The 20,101-nt window shown below is 38.4% G+C and overlaps 1 protein-coding gene across 3 annotated transcripts; it reads left to right on the forward strand.

The window, feature by feature from the left end:
- Positions 1-14,009: 14,009 nt before the first annotated feature.
- LOC113273969 (organelle RRM domain-containing protein 1, chloroplastic-like) lies at positions 14,010-16,141 on the forward strand. Of its 3 annotated transcripts, none has more exons than XM_026523526.1 (4): positions 14,010-14,919; positions 15,014-15,111; positions 15,217-15,456; positions 15,650-16,141. In XM_026523526.1, exons 1-4 carry the CDS (start codon positions 14,912-14,914, stop codon positions 15,712-15,714), a joined length of 411 nt encoding a protein of 136 aa, XP_026379311.1. In that variant the 5' UTR covers positions 14,010-14,911; the 3' UTR covers positions 15,715-16,141. The 3 variants fall into 3 exon arrangements, with proteins under 3 accessions (XP_026379311.1, XP_026379310.1, XP_026379312.1); XM_026523525.1 differs by having other exon boundaries at positions 14,010-14,662; XM_026523527.1 differs by having other exon boundaries at positions 14,010-14,662; positions 15,217-15,445.
- Positions 16,142-20,101: the final 3,960 nt, after the last annotated feature.

Raw genomic sequence — 20,101 nt, forward strand, 5'->3', positions numbered from 1 at the left:
GAATTTTGTATTTTACGTTTGTTTTAAGTGTTTTAGGTATTTTGGAGTCGCACGGAGGAAAAGAAGAAGAAATCGCCAAATTTGAGCACAAAAGGGAAAAAAGGTCATTCCATGGACGAACAATATTGGGATCCCAGCTAAGGATAAGGGGAAACCCTCAGAAGAGATAAAGGAACCCAGCAAAAGACTATGAGACATCCAATCTGGGGTGTAAACTATTGAGTGGGGTGTCATAATCCTGTCCTACCCCAAAGATTAACCTAAACCTATAATCGAGAGACCCTTCTCTCATTGATCTATTTACTCATTCACCTGAAATTAAGAAAGAAAATCAGCAGAGCTGTTGTTGGTTCCGAGAGATCGATAAGAACTCTAACCAAGAAGGCAAGGAAGAATTGATAAGAATCGGGTGTGTTTTAAATGGCTGTTGCTGTTGAAACCAAGAGAAGAAATCAGATCGAAACGGAATAAGGGCATGGTGATGTTGTTGTGTAACGATGTGGCTTGAAATTGAAGAAATGAAGAAATTAGGGTTCATCTCTGCAATTGAAGAACGACACTGTGATATGAATCAGATGGGTTTTGGTAATATTGGTTAGGGTTTGAAATAGACGCAAAGAGGGGAATCAAAGATGGGTCTGTTCGATTTGAGTCACAGTTGGTGAAGAGAACTGCTGGTGTTGTAATTGAAGCTAATAGATGAATGGGTTTTGATGATTTAGGGTTTTGCAATGAATTGAAGGTTGGATCTGGTGATTTTCATGGGTTTCTGGAATTGGAAACAAATAGAGAAGAAAGTAGTTAATACAGGGAATTGGTTTGATAAATTGCGAGACTCTGATGATGCTGCCTGTGAGTTGTGGTGGTTTGACTAATGACGCTCGCTGTACTAGAAGAATGGAGTCTTGAATTTGAGTAGAAGAAGGGAACTTAGCTGCTTCCGAGAATTGTGAATGAATGCTGCTTCAACTAGATGTATGTTAGGATGCAGGTTTGTTGCAGAAATGAAGTTAAAAGAAAGGCCCGAACTTGGCCGGGAAATGTCCTGTAAACAGCGGAAACTCGGCCGGCTTTCTGCTACGGCGAGTTAACTCGGTAGTCGGCGATGAAACGATTTGGGGAGTTGACTGCGAGCCCGATGATTGAACCAGCCTCTAACTCAGTTGAGTCAGAGCCAGTAAGATTGAGCTGACTCAGCTAACTCCCTCCCTTGACTCGAATGACTAACTGAAGACCGTCAGTTTGACAATTAAGCTTGACGGCACCTGATGGAATATTCTGTTATCAGAGAAGAAGATTCCAGACACCGGTATCACTAATCCGGTGTCGTTTCAGGCCGGATTTCGGTGATCCTCAGAACTTTCCAGGCGACCAAAAGTACCGAAATTTGTGAAGAATTTTCTAGACTCATGGGTTTGAAGAATTGGGCTTGGATTTGGAAAGATAAGATGGAAGATTTGAGAAAGACTTGTATTTGGAAGTTGAGTTACAAAGGGAAAGGGATTATATTCCTAAGAAGAGTTGAAGTAAATTGAAGCCTTTAAATAGAAAAGTTCTCTATACAACTTTCGCACACCTCTACACACACAACACTTGTGTTTTTGCTTGCTTTTTCAAAATTCTTATTTTAATTATTTGTGTGAACTTTAAAAATTCTCCCTTTAATTATTTGTGTGAATTTCAAAAACATGAGTAGATAATTTTCTTATTGATTGAGGATGAATTCCTAGTTCTTAACATGATTTGAGTTTTTGTTTTAAAATCTACGTTGAAGTTTTTCACATGATTATCCTTTGTTTTTACTAATAGGAATGTTTATACATTCATGGTTGATTTATAGATTGTTTAGAGTGCACGCTAAATTGATTTGTTAATTTTATCTAAAGCTAGTGAAAGTTAGGGGATAGGTAATCGTTTCTTGACGCTTTACACAAGTATCAAACACGAGACCTTGCGGAGGGATTCCGTGGAGCAATTTTGTGTGAAAACAATGCTAGAAAGTGGACCAAGAGAACCGAGTTTAATTACTAGTACTAAACCTAAATTCATAAATCTTAATGCGTTCGGGGAATTACATTTTGTAAGCGAACCTCAAGGTGGTTCTTTTGAATAGAATCTGATAACTAAGCGGACCTGTTACTCAGTGAAATAAGGAGTTTTGGGGTTAGCTAAGCGAACCTGCTATCCTACGGTTGGTGATAATCTGTGACTAATAACATGTGGATGAAAAACATAACTTGAATCATTGTTTTGTAACGAAGAATGATTCCTTGATCTTGTCTCTCTTATTGATTTCAACTTTATCTTTTTAATTGCTTTGTTTATTTTCTTTTGCTTTATAAAACAACCCCCCCCCCCTTTTTGTGACAATTAAACAACTAAAACTCTTGCTCCTCGTGGGAACGAACTTGGCTACACTATATTACTTGTTAATTAGGTGAAAAAATATTAATTAATTTGTTGTGGTTACGACACGCATCAAATTTTGGCGCCGCTGCCGGGGAGCAGCGGACGATTTTAGTTGTTTTATTTTTCTTTTTGCTTTATTCTTGCTTTGTTAGATTCTATATCGTATCTAACTTAGTTTTCGAGAATCTTGTTTCAGGTACTATATCTTTGGTGAATGCTTAAAGAGGGAAGACCGAGTCCAATTGGTATACGTCTTCGATCCGGCACTCAACTAAAGGACCTTTTTTGAGCGGTTAACACTCCGCTTCCTCCTTCTTCATTTAGTGAGTTCGCAGATTCCGATATAGACGAAGAAGAAATGGCTGATCGTACACTCAAGTATCTAGCTTCTCACAAGATCGATAAATAACAATGGTGTATCCAAACTAACTCAACTTTCGAGATCAAGCCGGGGTTGATTATAGAGTTACCAAAGTTTCATGGCGTGGTGAATGAAGATCCAAATAAGCATCTTATGGACTTCTCTACCATAGTCATGGCTATGCTTCCACCGGAGACTAATGCGGATGGAGCAATGTTGAAAGCTTTCCCGTTCTCTTTGGCGGGCAATGCTAAGGAATGGTTGTATTATTTGCCTTCCGGAAGTATCACCACATGGAATGGGATGAAGAAATTTTTCCTCGAGAGATATTTTCCTGCCTCAAAAGCTACTCAAATTCGGAAGGAGATTTGTGGGATGAAGCAAAATGTGGGAGAGTCATTGTATGAATGTTGGGAGCGATACAAGAGATTGCCAGCAAGCTGTCCACACTATAAATTTAGTGACGTTATGATACTCTAATACTTCTACGAAACTCTCCAACCAAGTGACAGATCTCTTCTTGACGCCGCGGGTGGTGGTGCATTAATGAACAAGACGGTGGGCCAAGCTACCGAGTTGATTGAGAGTATGGCGGCGAACTCGCAACAATTTTACACAAGAGAAAAACCAATGGTTAGGAGAGTGCATGAAGTTAGTGATTCATCATCATACCTTGAACAGAGGATGGGGAGCATAGAAAGGGTAATGCAACGAATGGCCGCGGTAATTATTCCGGATGATGAGACCGAACAAGTAAATGCTTTATATCCAAATAAAAATCCAAGGTACGATCCATACTCCAATACTTACAATCCCGGGTGGAAGGATCATCCTAACTTTAGTTATGCGAACACGCAAGAGGCGGATCCTAATCCATATGTGCAACAAGGTGGATTCCGACAATCACGCTTCCAACCTCAACAACAATTCCAACCACAACAAGTCAAGGAGAAAGATTATTCGAATGATGACAAGTTCAATGTGATAATGCAAAGCATGCAAGGTCTCACTTCTATGTGACAACAAAACCAATAAAAGACCGATTCGGCAATCAAGGCTCTGAAACAAAAGACCGGCTCGGCAATCAAGGATTTACAAATTCAAGTGGGGCAATTGGCGACCGATGTGAACCTATTGAAAGCTCAAGCATCCACAAAGCTTCCTTCACAACCATTTGTGAATCCAAGAGAGAGGGTTAATACAATTTCCTTGAGGAGTGGAAAACAAGTGGAGCAACCAAATCAACAAGATAAGGTGCATGAAGAGTTAGTCGAAGACAAAGAGGAAACCACACCAAAGGATAATTACAAGGAACCGGTTCCTACTTTCACCACTCCACCCCTGTTTCCTAGCCGATTTGTTAAGTCGAAGAAAGAGTTGGAATACAAGGATATTTGGGACATCCTTAAAGAAGTACAAGTCAATATTCCACTCATTGAAGCTATTCGACAAATTCCTCGTTGTGCAAATTTCTTAAAGGAGTTGTGCATGAAGAAGAAAATATTGAAAGGGAATGAAGTCATGAGTGTGGGGGAGAATGCTTCGGCCTTCATTATCAAGAAACTCCAACCTAAATTAAAGGACCCCGGTAGTTTCACCATACCTTGCACAATTGCAAAAATAAGGTTTACTCGAGCTTTGCTAGATTTGGGAGCATCGGTTAATGTTATGACTTCCTCGATTTATGATTCTTTAAATCTTGGTCCTCTTAAGGAGACCGGAGTAGTTCTTGAACTTGCTAACCGATCTAATGTTTACCCGAAACGGATTGTTGAGAATGTTTTGGTGCAGGTTAATGAGCTTGTATTCCCGGCCGATTTCTATGTCTTAGACATGAATGATGAGAACTCTCCGAAGTCTACACCCTTGCTATTGGGTAGACCATTCTTAAGCACCGCTGGAACGAAGATTGATGTCCAAAATGGAACCTTGACTATGGAGTTTGATGGTGCGGTCATCCACTTCAATATCTTTGAGATAATGAGTTACCCAAGTGATGTGAATTCATGTGTTCCCGTTAAAGAGATTGATGTGGGCTAATGCATCATGCAAGAGCTAAGTCGGGCCGTCAACTTTAAAACAATCGCTTAATGGGAGGCACCCATAGGTTTTATATTTCTTACCTTTTACTTTTTATTTTCTTTTTGTTTTGTTTATTTATTTTTACTTGTTCCATATCATACTAGGATTTCCCACCTTGACTTTACTTGGACGATTCAATTACATTGAGGACAATGTAAGGTTTAAGTGTAGGGGAGTGGTTAAGCATATTAAAAAAATTTTTGCATAAAACCTCCAACTTGTAGAGATTTTAGAGTCACTAGCATACTTCTAGACATAGAGAATTCTGACCGACATAACTGAACTTGGAAGTGTTAGGGAACTACGTTCGGATTTCTTGCTTGTTAGAGTGTTAAATAATGGATTTAATCATGCCGGTGATGCAGATTAGGAGTAGGGAGACATGCATTATTAGAGTTGCTGATCAATCATTAGTGGAGACTACCCTATTTATATCATACGAGGCACCGACAGGATTTTTTTATAAATAACTAGAGAGATTTCTTTTGAGTGTGTGTCACCGTACGTTAATTCCGGGTAGAATGGTGAGATACCCAACCTCTCACCAATAGAAGCACTACTCTTTGATCTCTCGAGTGCTAATTTTGTCAATCATGAGGGTGATGTCTATAGATGAAAGCCTGCTTCTTGTAGTTCGATTTTCATTTAGCACCATTCTCTCAACAACAACGGGTCCATAGAAACACCATCATCATCAACAAGGGAGCGACATCAAAATCTACAAGGAAAGTTGAAAACGTTCAAGGTTTACAAGAAATGGAACAAGAAAAGCGCAAATTTCAAATCCAAGTAAAGCAACATATAATGAGGAATATTATATCCAAGTTGAAGACTTATTTACAAGAGCAAAGAAAAGCAAAAGGTGAGAATTATTGAAGTTTATGATTTCGAGACGATACAAGTTGTGAAGGATCAAGCGGTAAAGTACTTTTCCCAAGACCATGGATTGTTTTTATTTTCACTTTCTTTTGTATTTTATTTCTCTTGTCTCTAAAAAAAAGTAAAAAAAAATGATGGCAAGAGAAATTTTTGTTTTTATCTTTTATTTAATAAGCCGTGGGGAAGGAAAATATATAAGGAAGTTTCAAGCGACAAGGATTTAAGGTAAAGAGTTACAAATTGTCAAGGATCTTCGAAGTTCGAGAGTTTATCATCAATAGTTGAAGCCGAAGACGAAGACCAAAAAGATGAAGAAGAGGAGTGGAAGACGTTTCTATTGGATGCCATGAGAGTGGTGTTATCATCATTGGCGATCGGATGTGAAGGTGAGTAAGTAATCTCATCCTCGATAATAGTGGTTGATGTCCTTTCTTAGAGATCGTCAGAAAAATGGTTTTTCAAAACGTTAAAAGATGTGGGTTTTTAAAATATTTCGGAAGTTGTCCTTCCCACCATTCAACGTGTTGCAGGAATTCTCTCTTCATACCCACCTGCACACATGTGAGAACCATAAAAGTACGTCCTTTGAGTGCAATTTCATAAAATTCTTTTTGGTGAGGCAGAAGTCGAGGCGAAATGCTTATTGATCGCTTCTCAAACACGCATTCTCTCATTATGGTGTGGTTATTTCTCACTCGACATTTAAGAACGAGAACATGTTCTTTGGTATTTCTAACTTCTTATTACTAGCATGCAGAAACTCTATGTCCTCATAACTCTTTGGATGCTTGGGACGCTGGAGAGCTTTGAAATTGGAGTAGGTTTTATTTGATTTGCTCGAGGACTAGCAAAGTCTAAGTGTGGGGGAATTTTATAGGTGTCTAAAACACCTAATTTACTATGTAGTGGTTATGCTTTCTTTGCTATTTTTTCTTGTGAATTTTGTATTTTACGTTTGTTTTGAGTGTTTTAGGTATTTTGGAGTCGCACGGAGGAAAAGAAGAAGAAATCACCAAATTTGAGCACAAAAGGGAAAAAAGGTCATTCCATGGAAGAACAATATTGGGATCCCAGCTAAGGATAAGGGGAAACCCTCAGAAGTGCTAAAGGAACCCAGCAAAAAACTATGAGACATCCAATCTGGGGTGGAAACTATTGAGTGGGGTATCATAATCCTGTCCTACCCCAAAGATTAGCCTAACACTATAATCGAGAGACCCTTCTCTCAATGATCTATTTACTCATTCACCTGAAATTAAGAAAGAAAAGAAGCAGAGCTGTTGTTGGTTCCGAGAGATCGAGAAGAACTCTAACCAAGAAGGCGAGGAAGAATTGATAAGAATCGGGTGTGTTTTAAATGGCTGCTGCTGTTGAAACCAAGATAAGAAATCAGATCGAAATGGAATAAGGGCATGGTGATGCTGTTGTGTAACGATGGGGCTTGAAATTGAAGAAATGAAGAAATTAGGGTTCATCTCTGCAATTGAAGAACGACAGTGTGATATGAATCAGATGGGTTTTGGTAAAATTGGTTAGGGGTTGAAATAGACACAGAGAGGAGAATCAAAGATGGGTCTGTTCGATTTGAGTCACAGTTGGTGAAGAGAACTGCTGGTGTTGTAATTGAAGCTAATGGATGAATGGGTTTTGATGATTTAGGGTTTTGCAATGAATTGAAGGTTGGATCTGGTGATGTTCATGGGTTTCTGGAATTGGAAACAAATAGAGAAGAAAGTAGTTAATACAGGGAATCGGTTTGATAAACTGTGAGACTCCGATGATGTTTCCTGTGAGATGTGGTGGTTTGACTGATGACGGTCGCTGTACTAGAAGAATGGAGTCTTGAATTTGAGTAGAAGAAGGGAACTGAGCTGCTTCTGAGAATTGTGAATGAATGATGCTTTAACTAGATGTATGTTAGGATGCATGTTTGTTGGAGGAATGAAGTTAAAAGAGAGGCCTGAACTTGGCCGGGAAATGTCCTGTAAACAGCCGAAACTCGGCCGACTTTCTGCTACGGCGAGTTAATTCGGTAGTCGGCAAAGAAACGATTTGGGGAGTTGACTGCGAGTTCGATGATTGAACCATCCTCTAACTCAGTTAAGTCAGAGCCAGTAAGATTGAGCTGACTCGGCTAACTCCCTCCCTTGACTCGAGTGACTAACGGAAGACCGTCAGTTTGACAGTTAAGTTTGATTGCACCTGACAGAGTATTCCGTTATCAGAGAAGAAGATTCCAGACATCGGTATCACTATTCCGGTGTCGTTTCAGGACGGATTCCGGTGATCCCCAGAACTTTTCAGGCGACCAAAAGTACCGAAATTTGTGAAGAATTTTCTAGACTCATGGGTTTGAAGAATTGGGCTTGGATTTGGAAAGAGAAGATGGAAGATTTGAGAAAGACTTGGATTTGGAAGTTGAGTTACAAAGGGAAAGGGATTCTATTCTTAAGAAGAGTTGAAGCAAATTGAAGCCTATAAATAGAGAAGTTCTCTATACAACTTTGGCACACCTCTACACACACAACACTTGTGTTTTTACTTACTTTTTCAAAATTCTTCTTTTGATTATTTGTGTGAACTTTAAAAATTCTCCCTTTAATTATTTGTGTGAATTTCAAAAACATGAGTAGTTCTTATTGATTGAGGATGAATTCCTAGTTCTTAACATGATTTGAGTTTTTGTTTTAAAATCTACCTTGAAGTTTTTCATATGATTATCGTTTGTTTTTACTAATAGGAATGTTTATACATTCATGGTTGATTGATAGATTGTTTAGAGTGCACGATAAATTGATTTGTTAATTTTATCTAAAGCTAGTGAAAGTTAGGGGATAGGTAATCGTTTCTTGACTCTTTACACAAGTAGAAAACACGAGACCTTGCGGAGGGATTCCGTGGAGCAATTTTGTGTGAAAACAACGCTAGAAAGTGGACCGAGCGAACCGAGTTTAACTACTAGTACTAAACCTAAATTCATAAATCTTAGTGCGTTCGGGGAATTACATCTTGTAAGTGAATCTCAAGGTGGTTCTTTTGAATAGAATCTGATAACTAAGCAGACCTGTTACTCAGTGAAATAAGGAGTTTTGGGGGTTAGCTAAGCGAACCTTCTATCCTGCGGTTGGTGATAATCTGTGACTAATAACATGTGGATGAAAAACATAACTTGAATCATTGTTTTGCAACGAAGAAGGATTCCTTGATCTTGTCTCTCTTATTGATTTCAACTTTATCTTTTTAATTGCTTTGTTTATTTTCTTTTGCTTTATAAAACAACCCCCCCCCCCCCTTTTGTGACAATTAAACAACTAAAACCCTTGCTCCTCGTGGGAACGAACTTGACTACACTATATTACTTGTTAATTAGGTGAAAAAATATTAATTAATTTGTTGTGGTTACGACACGCATCATGGACCAACAAGTGCATACGTTTGGGTACGGTTAACAAACCTAGAAGATTGCATTGTCAAGTGTGTATAACAAGCTAAGTTTTTTATCTAACGGTTGAGAAATATTAGCTTGAATCTAAATCAGGTTTTCATCTAATAGTAAATATTGAATGCTTTGTTACTAAGCTAACATTGATTGCAAACCCTGATTTGAAAGATTGTATAAAGAAGACATCTAGTATTGTGCAAAACTAATCCCCACACCTTACGTGTGATACTAGTTTGCGTGCTAGAGTCGATTCTCCTTTAACCTTTGGTTTTTTTCTTCTAAAACCAGGTTAACGACTTAAAGACTTCATTGGGATTGTGAAGCCAGACTGATACTACTTTTATCATAGTTGTGTGATCTGATCTTGCATCTTCTATCATACGAGTACAATCAGATTGATTGTCTTGAGATTGATATCTCCTATAGGCAAGATATAAAAATTAATCACAAACATCTTCGTCTCATTGTTTGTGATTCCACAACATCTTGTTTCGCTACCATACGATTAAGATCGTTGTGAGGTGATTGATAACTCTAGGCTGTTTTTTCGGGAATATAAGACCGGATTATCAATTGGTTCCTGTTCACCTTGATTATTATAAAAAGACGGAACAAAACCTTTAGGGTTTATATGTGGGTGACAAATTGATCCTTTGATAGACTTGTCTGCGGGAGACATATTTGTTTATTGTTAAAGCCTGCGATTTTAGGTCGTAGCAACTATTAGTTGTGGGTGAGATCAGCTAAGGGAATCAAGTGCGCAATATACTGCTGGGATCAGAGGCGTAGGAGCATAACTGTACCTTGGATCAGTTGGAGATTGATTGGGGTTCAAATAAAATCCAGTCTGAAGTTAGCTTGGAGTAGGCTATTATTTGTAGTGGCTTAATACAGTGTGTGTTCAATCTGGACTATGTCCCGGGGTTTTTCTGCATTTGCGGTTTCCTCGTTAAAAAATTTTCTGGTGTCTGTATTATTTCAATTTCCGCATTATATTGTTTTATCTTTGTAATAGAAATAATACAGGTTGTGCGTTAGATCATAAGTTAGAGTAATCCAACCTTTGGTTGTTCATTGTCATTGATTGATCCTTGGATATTGGTCTTTGGTACCATTCAAGTTATTCCTTGTATTTGATTAGAACTCGCAGTTCTTGCTTGAGTAAATCAAATAAAGAAGAGAGATATAAACTCGTTGATATAATTTTAATTGATTGAGTCTTGTTGATTCTCTAAAAAGTATATTCGAGTTTGTCCATACAGATTTCTAAGAGAAATATTGGGTGGTGTTGTTAAACCCCCGCTTTTTTAATTACACGTAAGGTGTGGGGATTAGTTTTTCACAGATGCTAGAGTTCCCTTTATATAGTCTTTCAAATCAGGGTTGCAATCAATGTTAGCTTAGTAAAAAAGCATTCAATATTCACCATTGGATGAAAACCTGATTAGATTCAAGCTAATATCTTTCAACCGTTAGATCGAAAACTTAGCTTGTTACACACAAATGAAATGCATGTTTCTAGGTTTGTGTAATCGTACCCAAACATGTACATTTGTTGGTTCAACAATAATTAACAAAATGGTTAGCCATATGATCACTTTCATATCAACCATATTCTTCTTCACCATAACTAGTTAAAATGACTTCAAATGAACTAGTTGGAGAGTTGTTAATTGCAAGGAAATCTTATGTAACTACACAAGACACAATTGAAGCAAAGACGATTTGATTCACTTGAATCGGTTCATGAACTTTATAGGCACGATTTTCAAAATACATTCCTTAACTTATATAAGTATAAGTTCACAAAAAATCGTCTTTAGATATAACCTAACTCAAGTTCGCAAACTAGATTCGCGGACTTAAGTTCAAGGAAGGAGTTGAGCTTTGGAGACTTGCCGGCTCGGTGGTGACCATCAAAGGTCGAGATTTTGCATCTTAAGAGGAAGGTAGCCGTTGATTATTGCAACCTTTCGTTTGGTAGCCAGTGGCATGAAAGTATGATCAGCATGGCTTTAATATGTCCCAGTTTAGGCGCGACCAAAAGTTAGGGTTTTGGCTTTGTTTAGGCGCGACCAAGCTAGGGCCCAAGGTTGCCATGCGTTAGCAGGTAACCTTGGACGGCTAAGATCTGCATCTTAGATGAAAAAGTGGTTGTTGATTGTTGCAGGACTTCGTTTTGGTAGCCGCATAGGGTAGGCCGGCATGGTATGGAACGACAAGGTGGTTGGCATGCCATTGGCACATGTGGCATGGCATGCCTTGGTGCGGTTTGGCGTGGCCAAAACTAGGGTTTTGGGCCAAAGGTTACCATGCGTTTTTTGGCGACCTTGGACGGATAGGATTTACATCTAGGATGAAAGGGTGGTCGTTGATCGTCGCACGCCTTCGTTTTGGTAGCCGCATGGGGAAGGCCGGTATGGTATGTCGCGGCAAGGTGGTTCGCATGCCATTGGCACATGTGCCATGGCATGCCTTGGCGCGGTTTTGCGTGGCCAAAACTAAGGTTTTGGGCCAAAGATTACCATGCATTTTTTGGCGACCTTGGACGGCTAGGATTTGCATCTAGGATGGAAGGGTGGTCGTTGATCGTAGCACGCCTTCGTTTTGGAAGCCGCATAGGAAAGGCCGACATGGTGTGGAGCGACAAGGTGGTTGGCATGCCATTGGCACATGTGGCATGGCATGCCTTGGCACGGTTTGGCGTGGCCAAAACTAGGGTTTGGGGCCAAAGGTTACCACGCATTATTTGGCGACCTTGGACAGCTAGGATTTGCATCCAGGATGGAAGGGTGGTCGTTGATCGTCGCATACCTTCGTTTTGGTAGCCGCATGGGGAAGGTCGGCATGGTATGGAGCGACAAGGTGGTTGGCATGCCATTGGCACATGTGGCATGTCATGCCTTGGCGCGGTTTCGCGTAGCCAAAACTAGGGTTTTGGGCCAAAGGTTACCATGCGCTGTTTGGCGACCTTGGACGGCTAGGATTTGCATCTAGGATGGAAGGGTGGCCATTGATCGTCGCACGCCTTCATTTTGGTAGCCGCATAGGGAAGGCCGGCATGGTGGCTTGGCATAGTGGGTCCAAGGGTTTGGTACGGACGGCTTGTCATGGTGGGGTCAAGTCAAGGTGCGGTTGGCTTGGCATGGTGGGGCCAAGGGTTTGGCATGCCATTGGCGCATGGTGCGGCTAGCATGGTTGGGTCCAAAGCAAGGCGCGGTTTGCTTGGCATGGTGGGGCCAAGGGTTTGGCATGTCATTGGCGCATGGTGCGGCTAGCATGGTTGGGGCCAAGGCAAGGTGCAGTTGGCTTGCATGCCATTGGCGCATGGTGCGGCTAGCATGGTTGGGGCCAAGGCAAGGCGCGGTTGTCTTGGCACGGTGGGGCAAAGGGTTTGGCATGCCATTGGCGCATGATGCGGCTAGCATGGTTGGGGACAAGGCAAGGTGCGGTTGGCTTGTCATGGTGGGGCCAAGGGTTTGGCATGTTATTGGAGCATGGTGCGGCTAGCATAGTTGGCATGCCTTGGCGCGGTAGACGTGGCTGGCATGGTTTTCCATTGGAACAGTGGTACGGCTTTCATGGTTGGCATGCCTTGGCGCGGAGATGTGGCTGGCATGGTTTTCCATTGGCATAGTGGTGCGGCTGGCATGGTTGGCATGCCTTGGCACGGAGATGTGGCTGGCATGGTTTGCCATTGGCACAGTGGTGCGGCTGGCATGGTTGGCATGCCTTGGCGCGGAGATGTGTCTGGCATGGTTTGCCATTGGCACAGTGGTGCAACTTGCATGGTTGGCATGCCTTGGCGCGGAGATGTGGATGGCATGGTTTGCCATTGGCACAGTGGTGCGGCTGGAATGGTTGGCATGCCTTGGCGCGGAGATGTGGCTGGAATGGTTTGCCATTGGCACAGTGGTGCGGCTGGCATGGTTGGCATGCCTTGGCGCGGTAGCATGAGAATTAGGGTTTGGTATGTACGAAGATGATGTCGGTCAATACTAAGGGTTCTGCCGTGGAACATGACACATGTATATAAAAAAAAGGTACCCTGGTAATTCTTACATAGGTATGTTGAATGATTCAATAAATACGCTAGTGGTTGTAGTGATGTCATGTCAGATGTAAAGTTTTACGATTTTAACCCTAAGCTAAAAACCACCATCAACACCACGGTAAAAGATGGGTGAAAATACTATTGACATTGAATCTCATCTTCGAAAACTTGAAACCTTTCCAGTTGAGTTCAAATGCTACTTCTCAAAAGAACATAAAAATAATCATATTTGTTTTGAGCTTATGCTTATGTTAATGGGAGATTTTGAAGTCGCTCGTGATCTTTTGGAAATTGCAGTAGTAAATGAAAAAATGCTCGAGTCAAACCTCTTGAAGTCGATTGTGGAATTGAATCTTCTGAAACAAAGACTCAATTATCTGAAAGAGAAGAGAAGACTCAAGAACCAAAACACCGAGGAATCTTGGTAAATAATGGGAGTTCTTCTAGAGATTAAGTTATATGTTGTAATACTTAATCCAGAAAAATATACAACAATTTTTGATTTCTTTCAATGATTGTATTAGGTCTATTATGAATAAAACTATCTTGGAATATATACAAAAATAGGTCTGTTTTGGTAGGTCGTCTTCAAATCTAAGCCTCTTTTTTTTATTTCTTACAAATCTAAGCCAATTGAACGGATTCCATCCAAATCCGTTATCTCAGTCAATATCTCGTGTTGACTTGTCAATATCTCATGAAAATCTCATACAACGAGATCTCATGTAGGTGCCGACATTACGAAAATGCCCTATTCTTATTCTCAACGAAATTTAACGACCTGATTCTTTCTTTCTTCTTCTCTTCTCCTCTCTGGTTATTCTAAATCGAAACAATGGAGTTCGGCTCCAAGTTTGTTTGTTTTTTTTGACACATACGGCTCCGAGTTATTACTGGTTTGGGTAAGATTTTTGTGCGAGTATGGACAGAGTTATATTTGAAAGAAAACAGGGAAGAAACAAGCATTGGTTCCATTGAATTTATTATTTATTGTTGAGTGGTGGTAGTGAAAGAATTTTTTTTGAAGATTTTGTGATGAATTATGAGTTGTTTCTTGTTGGATTCAATTGTACATCAAGTTATGGGAAGATTTAATGAAGATTTCAGCAAGGAATTCAGTGAAAGAAAGTTTGTTGTTGTTGTTGGTAATGGCAGTAAACGGTGAAGATTGACAATGGATGTTTTCGAGTTCTAAGTAGTGAATATTGATGATGATATAGAGTTTGAATGAATTAGAAATGGTGGGTCTATATCTGATTTGAATTTGTAGGGAATTGGAAGTCTACGACTCTACAGAAGGTATTTCCTTGGAGGAGAAAAACACCATTTGAGTGTGCACAACAACCATTTGACAAAAAGCCTAAACCACATGCCAGGTCTTGTAGCAGTCAGCCACGTCCCTTCTCTTAGATGCTGCTCTATCCATGGACACAGAGTAGGAATTTTTTGGTTTTTTGTGTTGAATGGTTGTTTTGATGATTGGTTGATGCTATTGTAGAAGATAGTGATGTTGAGTAGTATTTGAAGCTAGTATTAAAGTTGCAGATGGAATAGGTTGTATGTCATAATTGCAGGAATGTGGGAATGAATGGGTATGGATGTATGAAAGAAATGCAGGGTTTGAGGTTATGAGCTCAGTATTGAACCTGCAATGGACTGAGAAAATGATGAGTCTGTGTGAGAAATGGATAGGTGCAGCTGGAGTTATGTTTATAATGTCATGTGTTGTGGTGTAACTGAATTACTTAGTCTGCTGATTGGGTTTTTGGTATTTTTGATTTTGCAGTGAAAAGAAAGCTCAAATGTGCATTTACAATGCTTCATGGGAAACCCATTTTGGTTTTTGTTGCGATATTGATAAAGCGGCTTCTCATGAGCTCTCTGGTAAGTTCAACAACTGTGAAAATGGTGTTCTGAATTATCAATTATCACATTTAAGAGCTTTTAGTGAGAGAGTTTAGCTGGTTTTCATTTGACTTGTGATTTTAGGCTTGCCGGAAGTGTTATTCGTTAGGCCTGACCGGGATTTTGAATCTGCGGAGAAGGATTACAGTTTAGAAAATGTTCAATTGGGTGGTGTGTGGAATTTAAGTGCTGGAACATCTCGGTTGTTTTCGGAGGGGAATTCTAAGAATTGGTTAGTTAGAATGGAAAAAGCTACTGTTGAAGTTGTTACAAAAGCGCAAATGGTGGATTACTATACTCAAATACTATCAAGGTTTTGGGAAAGTAAATATTGATGTTTTAAGTACTGCTTGTGTTGAGTTTTCAGCTTTTTTTTTACCAATCTTTCATTCTCTTAAATATGTGTAAACGATGTTCTGCAGTGAGATGGATGCACAAATGTGTATATATCATATTTCATGGAAAAACTTTGGGTTCTGTTGTGAAATTGATGATGAATATGCTTGCGAACTTGTAGGTCAGTCCCAGCTGCTATTGTGTCCTTTTAGATGGATTTTATGGTTAGTGCCCATGCTATTGTGAACAACGGAGTCTGTGGAGTTATGTTTGATGTGTTAGAAGGAGATTTTGAAGTTGTTGCTGCACTGAGTTACTTGAGGAGTAAAGTCAGGAAGCTACAGGAAATTGGTTGTGCATGCATTGAATGGCTTGCGAAGAATAAGTCTGTAATTGCAAATGAAAATTTAACTGAACTGTAAATGGATTGAGTAGTGTGCTGCAATGTACGTATTTTAGGTGTTGCAATAGTAGTGTGCAGGAAGTAGTGGATTGAGTATTGGTGATGATACAAAATTAAATCAGCGATTCAAAGGACTAATAAGTCTTTTTACTTCCGCTTAACGGTGCTAACTTTCCATCCATCAATTTTGGTCAAAGGCTTAGATCTGTAAGAAATAAAAAAAGAAGCTTAGTTTTGTAAACCATAAAAAAAACAGGCCTAGATTTGTAAAAATCCCAACTATCTTTTTATTATGAATAAAATTATTTGATTTATAATTTTTTTTGTGATAGTTTTTGAATTTACATAGCATGTGCTTGAATGCTTTATGTTGTTTCTATGTATGTTTATGGGATGTTTGATTTCGGTTTTACTACCTTGATTTTATTCGATCTCATAATATTGTGAACCCTTATGGTTTGGGTGACTTTTTTATTTAGCAGGATTAAGTTCTAGTCAATGTTGGTAGGCTTTATCAAAGGATCATGGGGGGTTCTGATAGAAACAATATGTGAAAAAGTCACAATATGTTGAATCGGTATTGGTTTAGCATAAAAGCATATGTGTTTCGGAATTTTCAACTTTTGCTTGCAATAGTTAAAACCGGTTTTCAACCTTTCTCTGGTAAAGGTTGAGGTATGTTGTTATTCTTTTGTTCACGCATAAGGATGACAACGTGGTGATATTTCGATATCAATTCTCCCTGAAAGAAGATGCAAACATATTGGAGAAGAGGATGCGAAATTTGAGGTAACGAGTTTGTTCGTTAATCGTTTTCCTGTTTAAGAAAAGCCTGATTTTATTTCATATATTTATTGCTTTTGCTTAAAAAAAAATCGGTACAATTGATGTTTTATTCCATTATGTGTGTATGGATGTGTGTGTGATTCAGTTGCTTCCGGTTAAGAAAAACTATTGTTATCTTGCTTTATTGTGTGGTATCAGATGTTTAGGCTTACAAAATTTCGGTGCTTTAATGTCTATGTTGTTTCAATTGCTTCCGGTTGAGGTGAATAATTATGCAAGTTGATTTATTTGGTTCTTATGAATTGTTTATGGCTTAACGAAAGAAAAGGTTTACGGGATGAATTGTTTAATTCAATTCGATTCCGGATAAGAGAAACTAAGTTAATTCTGATCTTAGTTAGACTTATCAAAGTGGAGGTTTCGGTTATTCAAGTCTAATCGAATGCCTCAACAAGAAATACTAGTTAACTAACCTAGTACTTGCCTTGTTTAAAATTGAAAGGTCTATGTTATATGGATAATTAGAACCTGGTGAGAAAAATAGAGTTATCTTTATTTTGATCTTATCGAACAAGTGATTGTATTTGTACAATCGGTTTAGCAAAGAAACTAAGATGCTTAGTTGATTTTTGGTTTGCTAAACTATTAGGGAAAAATGCTTCGGGCAATTGTTTACTTGGTAACATATCAAAAAAAATTACTTTGTAGTTTCGGTTTTGATATTGGTTATCAAAAATGGTGTGTGGAACACTCGTGCTTAACTCTATGGGTTACAAATCTATTTTGAGATTTGTAAGATCCTTTCAGTTTCTCCTTTATTTTTTTCGTTTCTTTGTCATTTTGTGACAAAAATGAGGAGAAATATATGGAGTAAACAAGTGATACTGGCATTGATTTATATTGATTGGTATCACTGAGGGAAAGGACATTAGTGCTTAAACATTTATCTAACGAAAGAGTAAAAGCATAGACTAAGGGGAACTAAAATATCATATACTTGTGGTTATATAGACTATAAAGGAAATAACAAAGACGCGCGGATTGATAAAACCTACCTATCTTACCTTTAAGGGGAGTATTAGCTTTGTTATTATAATGTCAACATCGGCATTTATGGATTGAATGTATACAGGTTATTGTGTTGTTGAATTCGGGAATCAAGAGTATGTGTAATGAATTCTTGTAATTTGTTCATCCATATGATTGTAAGAGTTTTGTCACTAAAATTGACAAAGGGGGAGATTCTTAGAGCATAGCTCGGTTGAACCCACCAAGCGTTGGTATGTCAAGTTTGGTTGTCATATTTTAATAAGCCAAAACTCATTTAAAGAATCGCTTGATTATGTACTAGAGTCAACTTCGTATAGATTATCTTGAAAGTATTAGGATATGAGACATTACAAGTATTGCGAAGACTTGAAGAAGTGAAGAAGTAAGAAGCTACAACGACAACATCATCCTTCCACTCGAGGTTAGTGATATTTGACTTGAACTGTTTCATTCCCTATCGTATCTTTCAAGTTGTGCATATTGAAAACAAAACTGCGAAGCATGAATGATTATACTCTAGTTAGACATAGTATTAAGGAATACAATACAAGGTTTATTGCTTAACCATTAAACTTTGTAGATAAGACATCGACATAATCGTTTGGATGTTATTGTGATCATGTATGGGTATAAGGTGAAGATTTCATCCTAGGAAACAATGTTTTAAATTTGTTTTAAGGAAGTAAATTCATGAACTTGTTTTGTGAATCGAAAAGGAAATCGCCAGGTGATAGACACATTTTTGTGACCGAATTGTCCTCAATTTTCAGTATTGTTGGTACTCGATTTTCTACTTATTATGGTGTTTCATGTGTTTGTAGGTATTTTTGGAAAATAAACATTTTTGGAAAATTCGACTCGAAAAGTTGGTATAGGCACCTGGAGGACACATGTTATTCGTACTCTCAGTTTTGGATAAGGGGCACCCCAGGGAGCCGACTGCTAATCGCACCCCATTGCTGGTTAAGGGGGTTCCATCGTCTTCCTTGATTTGAAAAGAAAAATTGGCGGGAAATTTGGTTTCAACGGTAAAGGATTTATTATCTTTCAGGTAAGAATATCTTCTTGCCTTACAAACATGAAGTTTTGAAGAAAAAGGAAGTTATCTTGTATTAAACAAGAAAGATATCCTTAGAAGATTTTATCTTGGATTTTATTCTGCGAGTTAAAGAAGATATGGGTTTAGTAAAGACATATATAGAATAAAGAGAAGGAAAAATTCCTGAAGATATTTTTAATTAAAAATAAGAAGATTTTGGAGTTATGGAAGAATATATTTGAGTGATGTGTATTTGTGTGTATAAATAGAGAGCTGGAGAGCACATTTGGGGACGGAGAGTTTTGGGAGAGAAAAGAAAATCACTGCTTTAATAATTTTCTCACATTTTCATCATTTGTAAAACACTTTTTGATCCATGAATAAATATTTTAAGTGTGTTTTCGACGTGATGAGCTAATCCCCAATACTGGGACGATGGAGGAAGACGAGTGTCATACATGGGTAAAATTATTTAATTATTTTTAAGACTTTTGCATTAATTTTAATTGAAATATGATTTGAATTAATTGGTTGTCATTTAATTTGATGAAGTATGCTTAGCTTAAATGTTTTGATACATCATACTTAGGATTTACAACTAATCTTTTGAGAATCTACCTTGGAAAAATCAGAGTCCATGTTAATTTTATTCATTGAGCTTTAATTGTTGAGAATAAATAAATCGAACCCTATGTTATGAATTCGACGAAATCCTAGTCCCAGTAACTCTCTTCATCTTGTGACAATATTTTGTATATATTTTTCTTTTATTTTAGTTTATTAATTCTTAAAATCAATCTCATCAAGTCCGAGTGAACGACAACCTATTTACCACTATATAAAATAACATCAATTTTTGGCGCCGCCGACGCGGACTTGTTTATAGATTTGTTTTTAGGTCTTATTTTTACTATTTTTCTTTTTTTTTACGCCTTTTGGTATTTCTTGTTTGTTTTCAGATTTGGAGCTGATGGAAAGAAAAAGAGAGAAAGTGCTGAAAACAAAAGCGAAACCAAAGAAGGAAAGAAAAGAGGAATCCAAAAGGAGTGAAGAAGAAGATTTTTTGTATATAGATATTTTATTTTATTTTTAGAAACTGTAAACAGAGAATTAATTTTTGTAATTTTTTATTTTTGGACCTTTTGAACTTTATTTTTGGAACATTGGACATTATTATTTTTAAAACCCTAAGGAAGGGTTTATTTAAATAAAACTACTGCAGGGAAGGACGACAGTTACGATACTGTCTCGGCCCCTCAGGTTCGTATACTGACATTGGAGTCGGTGGCCTTAGTCGACTTCAACGGTTCATCGCCCGTCTGGTACGGGAGGTAAAACTCTATCCACCCACGACT

Source organism: Papaver somniferum, chromosome 4 (assembly GCF_003573695.1).
Source record: "Papaver somniferum cultivar HN1 chromosome 4, ASM357369v1, whole genome shotgun sequence".
Classification (NCBI taxonomy): domain Eukaryota; kingdom Viridiplantae; phylum Streptophyta; class Magnoliopsida; order Ranunculales; family Papaveraceae; genus Papaver; species Papaver somniferum.

What these genes read in the sequence shown, in the direction of transcription:
- LOC113273969 (XM_026523525.1), top strand. An exon ending in GGCTTCTCATGAGCTCTCTG is followed by an intron (nt 15,112 to 15,216) that starts GTAAGTTCAACA and finishes TTGTGATTTTAG; the next exon opens with GCTTGCCGGAAGTGTTATTC. An exon ending in ACTATCAAGGTTTTGGGAAA is followed by an intron (nt 15,457 to 15,649) that starts GTAAATATTGAT and finishes GCGAACTTGTAG; the next exon opens with GTCAGTCCCAGCTGCTATTG.